This window comes from Carya illinoinensis, chromosome 4 (assembly GCF_018687715.1).
Source record: "Carya illinoinensis cultivar Pawnee chromosome 4, C.illinoinensisPawnee_v1, whole genome shotgun sequence".
NCBI classification, from domain to species: domain Eukaryota; kingdom Viridiplantae; phylum Streptophyta; class Magnoliopsida; order Fagales; family Juglandaceae; genus Carya; species Carya illinoinensis.
Window position 1 is genome coordinate 39,025,902 of NC_056755.1, and position 8,683 is coordinate 39,034,584.

General features: G+C 35.4%; 1 protein-coding gene across 4 annotated transcripts; it reads right to left on the reverse strand.

Annotated features, from left to right (window-relative positions):
- Nucleotides 1-479: 479 nt before the first annotated feature.
- Nucleotides 480-3,337, reverse strand: LOC122308316 (trihelix transcription factor ASIL2-like). 4 transcript variants are annotated; one of them, XR_006241982.1, is made up of 3 exons: nt 2,011-3,336; nt 1,336-1,608; nt 480-788 (listed from the first exon to the last, which is right to left on the reverse strand). XR_006241982.1 is itself a non-coding variant. In XM_043121576.1 (2 exons), exons 1-2 carry the CDS (start codon nt 3,062-3,064, stop codon nt 760-762), a joined length of 1,083 nt encoding a protein of 360 aa, XP_042977510.1. In that variant the 5' UTR covers nt 3,065-3,337; the 3' UTR covers nt 480-759. The 4 variants fall into 4 exon arrangements, 2 of the variants coding, with proteins under 2 accessions (XP_042977510.1, XP_042977509.1); XR_006241981.1 differs by having other exon boundaries at nt 480-791; XM_043121576.1 differs by lacking the exon at nt 1,336-1,608 and having other exon boundaries at nt 2,011-3,337.
- Between the last annotated feature and the right edge of the window lie 5,346 nt (nt 3,338-8,683).

The window sequence follows — 8,683 nt, forward strand, 5'->3', positions numbered from 1 at the left end:
GTGCATTCCTTTGTCGGACAATATGGCCCACCCAAAACCCTGGGCTTCAATTTTAAGTTGAGTCAGACTTGTCTCATGTGAGAAAATCATTGAATACATCCCGTTAAAAATTAGAGTCGGGTTACTTATCACCCAGCTCTTACGGCTGAAGGTGCGGTCCAGTTCATTTTTTTTAATTTTTTTTCACATTTTCTTAATATATTTAAATATTTTTTAAAAATTAAAAAAAAAATACACTAATACACTTAAAATTACTTCTTTAATCATTAAGTTAAAAAAAAAAAAAAAAAATACCAAGCAGCACACTTATGCGGTACCGCCCAGGAGGCACACATGCTTTATCCTAAAAATTAAATGAAATACAAGATCGATTATGAGAATAACATTCACAAACTACTTTTGGGAAGAAACTGTCAAATGGGAAAGCATTTACATGGAATCCCCTTGCCAAGAAACTTAATATGAGCACTTGCATCATATGAATTGCCAAGAAACTAAATTTCCAACCACAGACAGGCTCAGATGGGGCAAAAGTTGTGAAAAATTAAGATCATTAGTAACAAAAAACAATTAGCACGAGTTGCTGCGCATTAAATTAGAAAAGTGGGATATACTCCATATAAAAACCTCAAAATATCCAAAGACTTTGCATAAAAGCTGAAACTTCCAAAAAATGCCGGTCCGTTCACTACCTTTTTCTGGGTACAAAGGCTTCATGATGTTAACACATCCTCCTTTACCAAAAACCCTTGAAGTAGATCAGATGCCATCCAACTCAGAAATTTCAACTGCTGCGGAAAAGAAAAAACCTATTACCAGATACCTCCTGAATGCCATCATATCTAAGCAAACTGATTCGACCTAGCAGAGTATTTACTAAAATCTAGTCTACATACATAAAAACGCTTCCATCTTTGGCAATAAGAAATCTGTCTATCAGATTTATATCTGGTTTGTATTCTAATCAAAACACAACCAACAGAAGAGGTAGCAGAATATTTAAATCTGACAGGTAATGGATGGACAATATGCATAGGTTCAGATCAAATGCAGAGCTGATGCGCACATATTACTCATTCTGTATCGCACATATTGATCATGTCGTGTCACATGTGAAATGTCTTATAGTTGCCTAAAAGCAGAGTATGATGAGCTAAGTGCAACTAGTTGAAAATCGTCAGGCCTCACTACCAGGTATTAATCAACTCAAAACACCACAAAGCACCGACATTAACAACAGGAAAAGGACAGATATTCAATGAAAAAGAAAAATGCAAAGTGGTCAGATATTAAGACTGTCAATGACAAGTTTCACTAAAAAATTCTGGAACTCACAAGTTTTCTCTATAAGCTTTCAGAGGCAATGACAAGAAGACCTCAACGACGTTGTGCCTGTCCTAATTTGCAGTCCTCCAATAAACTGACACCCATAACCTTTCATCCAAGCAGAATATCCAAGTAGTGTCACTAGTTCGAGTCCCCTCAGGGCCACTGAGGTTTACCTGTGCGCTAACTTCAGGGCCCCGTGGGATTAGTCGAGGTGCGCGTAAGCTGGCCCGGACACCCAAGGATATAAAAAAAAAAAATATCCAAGTAGTACTTAATTTACTGCATTAAACCAGACACCATATTAGTGTGAAATAATGAGGGTTCGGCTTCTTGCAGCATTAATATTTGCACTTGGATTCTGGACTTCTTACAAACTTCATGTTCTAACTATAGCACTTCACAATTACTCTCAACAAAGCAAATCAAACGTTTCCCAAACAAGAGATTGGAACAAACTTACCAATAAACCAAAACATTCCCGTACCAACACGTTGATCATCAATAGTTGGTGTAAAAAAGGAACCAAATACAATGATTTTTCCAAAGCCAGCATCTCTAGTAGCAAGATAACATATTGAAATACAATAAAGACTCACAATTTTTTTAGTAAAAAAGACTCATTAATTAGAACAATTCAACATACAAACTATGTTCGAGGAAACAACCACCGACATCACTCACTGAGATTCTCTTCAGAAGAATCAGAATCCTCATCATCATCCTCTTCCTGCATTTTCGCAATCTCCGTCTGGGCCCTCTCTAGAATCTGCTTCTTCTGCAACTCCAACTCCCTCTGGAACTCCAACCTCATCTTCTCCAACTCCATCATATGCTGCCTCTTACCACTCTCAATTTTCTCATATATATCCCCAAACTTCTGAATCGAATCCGCCACCACCCTGTACGACAATGACCCTTCTCCACGGCCTCTTGCTCTCGTCCTCCGTGGGGGCTCATCCGACTCAATCCCATCTTCCTCGTCATTCTCCGACTCCCCAGGACTATCCCTCATCTCATCAAACCCATTCGATCTGTCCAAATAAACCCAAGTATTCATAAACACATACTCACCCGAATCGACCCCACAAGCCAGCCCGAAGTCTTGCCTGGGCGACGAAGCCATTAACATATCCATCTTCTTAAAGTAGACCCATTTGCTAGAATTCGATCCCATTTCGTCAACTTTGGCCTTCTCTTTCTTGTACTTCCTCTTCAGCTTGTCCATCATAGCCCTGCATTGCACCTCGGTCCTCTCCGTCTTCGACGCCTCGGAGACCTTCTCGGCGACGTCGTTCCAATCCTCGGACCTCAAGCTCTTCCTCCCCAATTGAAGAAACCTGTCTCCCCATACCTCCAACAATACGAACACCGCGTGCTCCGTCCACTCTGCCTCTGGAATCCACGCCGAGTACGAATCTTTCGCACTTCTGGCCATGGACTCGTACCCCGAAATGGAATTCCTTAACTTCCTCTTCTTCGGGTGCCTATTAAAATTTCCATCTGCTTCGAGATTGCGATAGTACCCATTTGGGTTTTCGTCTTCTTCCTCTTCCTCGTCTTCCTGCCGGTCATTTTCAACGTCGAATTCGTCGTCGTCCTCGACTTCGTAGTTATTTCTAATTGGGTGAGTGTAATTGGAACTGGGGATCAAGTTTCTTGGGCGATGAGAAGTATTATAGGGGTTCAGAGCATAGGATTTTCCCGAGTACCTTGCATCGTCTTCCATGTCACCCATTTTTTGGCACCAAAAAAAAAAACCAGACCAAAATTGAAAACGGAGAGCGAAACGAACACCTGATCGTTTGAAAGGTTCGGGTTTCGATTCTAGGACGAAGTTTTTTTCGCAGGGGCAGAACCCTAATTGTTCTGTTACCTGCGAAATTTGAGAGAGAGGCCAGGGGCCTGTGGGTTTGAGATTGGGAGAGGGGAAGAACGGGATGGGGTTGATGGAAAATATCGGCGTAGCGAAAATGCGCTGGGGTGCGTGGTGTAGTGGCCGTTGGTTGTCTTGTCCACGGGTCGAAGCTGCGAGTGGGGGTTGTATTTGCCACTTGGTCTTTGGGTTTGGATTGAAACTTTGAAACTTGTCCAGTTGACCGTAGAGAAGGGCCTCGATTATATGGGTTAAGGGCGAATTACTTAAAGAAGCAAGCCCAAGTCCAAGCCCAAGCCCAAGCCCAACTAAAATTCTTTTTAGAAGAAGCACATCTAAAATAATTCTTTTTCTTTTTTTTTTTTTTTAGAATTTGGAGTTTTTTAATTTAGCATTACTTGCAAAATAAGGATGGAGAATAATTCAAAATCTCAGTACATTGCTGACCTAGATTTATAAAGCAAGGTATTTTCCTTCTACTAATTTCTTACACTCACAGTTGGGTAAAAAACCTTCTTATATATATAAATATATATTTATACTTATATATATATATATATATATATTTTTTTTTTGCGCCAAACATCTACATTTATTAGATGGCCTCACTCAGGTGGAGGGAAACCTGTGGTACATAAATAGATAAACAAAAAACTAAAATGTCGAAATAGTGCATTTGAAAAAATGCAAAACATACCAAAAACACAAAATCCTCCTAACATCATGCTATTGTCTAATAGAGTGAAAACACAAAGCATCTCAACGAATAATACCCCTCAATGATCTTGGTAAGTATGCACCTAAACTGAAAGTCCAATTGACTCCCTCTTCATCTCGTCTTGCCAAAAAATCCACCACTTGGTTACCTTCTCTAATTTGATTAACCACTCGAAATTGAATGTCCTCCAATTCCTATATTTGGAGAAACATTTGTGATAGTAAATTACTGTTAGGGAATTGAGGTATATGGTGGATTGGAAATTGTGAAAATGTTTGGATTTTTCAAGATAGATGGGTTCCACTATTTTGGTTATCTCATTCATCTTCATCTACCGAGATTATTCAAGAAGATTCAACTATGAAGTTGCTTTTGATACAAAAAAATGGTTCTTGAAATATGAATATGATACAATCTATTTTTCCTACCTCAATGGCTGAAATTTTATAACTACCTTTACCATCAAGGGAGTGTGAGGATAAATTTGTATGGCAAAATACAAAGGATGGAAAGTACTCAGTTAAGTTGGGTTATCATTTAGCTATGATATTATTTGATTCAAATGGGGGAACTAAAAGTTCTGATTCTTCGAATCGTTCAACATTTTTGCATCACTTTTAGCATTTGAATTTTGGGTGGCATGCTTGCAAGAATAACCTCCCTTTAAGAACGAATTTACTAAAACGTGGTGTTATCTCAAATGGGAATTGTCCAATTTGTCAATTGACTATGAAAAATGAGATACATGTTTTCTAGAGCTTTACAAATATTACAAAAGTGTTGGATGTATGCTTCTAATCAACTTTGCCATTATTGCAAGTTAGTAATCAAAGTTATGATTGTATGTTAATGAACATTGTGGATAATTGTTTGGCATATGTTGTGAGGTATATTACTATTAAAACATAGGAGCTGATTGTGAGTAAAGAAAAGGTTCTCTCTTGGAAACCTCATGACCAAGGTACAGTAAAGTTTAATTTTGATGGGATATTATTTCATTCTAAATCTTCTAAGGGTGTGAAAGTTATTGTAAATGATGAAAAGGGGGCTGTGTTATTTTCTATGTGTCAAAGGGAAGAGGATTGTATGATGTTGATGATATTGAGCCGTTGGCTGCTTTGAGGGGACTTCAAATGATCTTGCATTTAGGGTTTTCTAGCTTGCTATTGGAAGGAGACTCTTCAATTGTCATTAAAGCTATTAACTCTAAAGAATAGAACTTTTCGAAACAGGGAATGTGATTTATGAGACACAAAAGTTACTTTCTTACTTTCTAACGTATAATGTTCTTCATGCGGGTAGACAAGAAAATGAAGTAGCTCATTTGCTTGCAAGGAATATTCGTTTGGTGGATGATACAGTTCAATGGTGGAATAAATGCCCAGATTTTATTCAAACTCAAGTTCTATTCGATGCTAATTTATAATTTCCAATTGTAAATGTTTTCTACTGTTTCTATTATTATGAATCCAATGATATTTGTTCAAAAAATAAATAAATAAAAATAAAACAGCATACTTCATTAAGTAGATAAATTTTGGCATTCAATCACTACAAAAGAAAAAAAATATGTTGATGAACAAAGTCTATATCAATGATTTTCATAACTTTTGTGACTACAGCTTTGGTCAAATGATGAGCTACCATATTGACTTCCCTCTTAGGCCTCATTTGGATATTGAGATGGTCTAAACTCATCTCATTTTATTTCATCTCATCTCAATATCTAAATATCATTCAAATACAAATACTTTCTAATTTCAAATTTTTAACTTTTTCATCTAATTATTTTAACTTTTCCAAATTTTCAAACAAAACACAAAAAATAATTCAACTTTTTCGAATCTCAAAACAAAAATTATATTCTAATAATATTTTAATTTAATACTTTATTCAACTTTTTTTCCCGTCTTTTTCAAACCCCAAAACATGTTAACTCAAATTATTTTACTATTATTCATATATTTCTCATCTCATCTTATCTCAACATCTAAATGAGATATTAACATGCTTTATTTGCTATACCACACCATATTTCAAAAGCTTCTTAACATATTTAGTCAGGCTTCCTCTAGTTTGTAATGTTGTCACCACTTGGATAACATCTCCTTCTAATATAAAGTGTACTCCCAGAACCTTACTAAGACAAATGACTTCAACCGGACCTCGTACCTTTGCTACTAGAGGATAAGTACAATAAATCATAGATGTACTTAGTTGCAAGGACTTCTCCTTAATAGTTTCAAATAACCACACCAATGTCAATCTTATTGAATTCTTTTCAAATAATTGCATTCCAATTTACCTTAACCCAATCATGCATAGAAGGTTTCCATCTTGCCATGATTACTTGATCTATTCTATAACTTCCATTGTGGCGTCAGCTTTCCCTTCGATGGTCTTCATAAGCTAACTGAGCATGGTCAAAAAACATTTGAAAATGAAAAAAAAAATGTAACTACATGAATCAGTTTTTTTCTTTTGTGCCACATTGCCCGAATAGAGTTCAAGTGTAGCTTGAGTAACCTTTGGTAGCAACTATTCAAAAGTGGCTCTAAAATCACCTGCATAGAATAAAGTTTTAAAAATTGTGATTCCTACAAGCATCCCAACATTTTGGCTGAAGGACAAGTCTGCAAAATGTGTCTAGTTGATTAAGCTTTTTTCATGCAAATTTGACAAAAATATCCTTAACCACATTTCTTTTGCATTGATTTAATTTGGTTAGGAGAGAATCTATGCAAGCTTGCCATAGAAACTTTTGAGCTGCATTTGATCTATTAAGGGACTTAATCATCTTCCACAAGATTCCATGAAGTTTACTAGTAGAAGACTCATGGCATTATGCACTATGAATTTACTTGGAGGTGTACATTTTCATACAAGATTATTTTTATAATTTTCAACACTTATAAGCAAAGTATAAATCATCCTTGCCTCTTCCTCATTGAAAACATGCTTGATCATTTGAGTGTTCCACCATTCGTTCTCTTTATAATCTAAAAGATCTACTACGACTACATTTTCCTGGAGTACTTTAAATGGAGACTTTATTCTACATGAGCTCTCTTTTGATACCTATTTATACTTCTATGGCTTGACCTTTTGCCCATTTCCAACGCACTAGATAAGACTTTCTTTAGTAATTCAACTACTTACCTCAAGCTCTCTTATGTAAAACAAGGTTTATAGCCTTGGTTAAACTAAAGAAAATCCGCATTAGGAAAATATTTAGCTTAAAAAATCAAAGTAGATAAGGATTCTAGATTTGCTAATAGTTTCCACATATATAGCTAGAAGAGCTATTAAAACTAGCTAAATCTATAAAACCAAGATCTCCTAGCCACTTCCCATAGCTCATTGAACATAAACTTTTCAATGTATTTTATTGAATTTATTTTGAGAACCTTATCAAAATTAAGTCATCGTGCCCTTTAATCTTTTACATAGCTCCTTGTGTAATAAAAATACACTCATTGTATATGTTGGTATGAATTGAACCACTACTTTTATAGTATTTCCTTCATTCCTTTTCTGTGACATGAATTTCATTTTTTCAATTATTCATTATTTTTGCAACTCTTTCAAGTATGTCATTAAAATCCTACACCCTTGATTTGCCCACAAGAAAGGGTAAACTAAGATATTTGTCAAAGCTGGATGAGGCTTCAAGTTATGCACTTTTGAGTGATTCTTTGCTGAAAAATAATGAAGTCTTTTTTTTTATTATTAAATTGTTGTCTCGATGCCTTTCATACATGACCAAGATTTTATTAATTATGGCCCATTCAACCAGATTGGTTCTACAGTAGCAAGTTGTCATTTGTAAAAAATAGACAATTCCCTTTGAGTGATCCTCTTACTAAAGGAACCCCCTAAATAAGACATCTTCTCTCAAGACAATGAAGTTGGTAACTTAAAACTTCTGCATTAAAGATAAAAAAAAAAATAAAAATAAAAAATAAAAAAAAATAAAAAAAAGTATGGTGATAAAGGCTAGCTTTGTCCTAATCCATGTTGTGGCTTGAACTTTTCTTTTAGAATACCATTGACAATAATGCAGAAAGATGAAGATGTTATACTCTTGAAAATCATATTCATGAATCTACTATCAAAACCCTCCTTAGATCCTAGTTTGCATGGTGTGCAATGTCCCATATGCAGCCAAGATATTATCTATAATCAATCTACTAGAAATAAAAACATGTCGATTTCTTGAAATAATCTAGGGTAGAATTAGCTTCAACCTATTTTCAATCACTTTTACATCAATCTTATATATTACATTGCATAAACTAATAAGTTCAAAATCAGTAAGTTTCTGTGGATTACTGATCATAGGGATCGAGGTTAAATATGTGAAATTGATTACTTCAAGACTGACTATTGAGTTTAAGATAAAAAGAATTGCCACTAAAAAAATGTTGTTCATTTGTGGTGATCCAATTTTTTGCTACAATTAGGTTTTTCCACCGTAATTAAATATTTGTTGCCAAATTTTTTTGCCGCACGTTTGTCGAGAACAATCCACCGCATATGTTAATTTTGGCAAGAATATTGACATGCTGCTAATCAAAAACTTTTGGTGCAAAACAGCAAGAACTTTGTGGCCAGAGTTATCATTTTTTGCCAACCTAATTCACTACATATAATTAATTTTGAGGCAAACTTGGTGTGGTGTAGCCACAACCATTATTTTGCAGCAACCTTGAGATAGTCGCATTATTTTTGTTTTAAGAAGCAAAATTATTAAATAGCCTCTT

What these genes read in the sequence shown, in the direction of transcription:
- LOC122308316 (XM_043121575.1), bottom strand. Translation starts at nt 3,064, where the DNA reads ATGGGTGACATGGAAGACGATGCAAGGTACTCGGGAAAATCCTATGCT. An exon ending in TTCTTCTGAAGAGAATCTCA is followed by an intron (nt 792 to 2,010) that starts GTGAGTGATGTC and finishes TCTTTTCCGCAG; the next exon opens with CAGTTGAAATTTCTGAGTTG.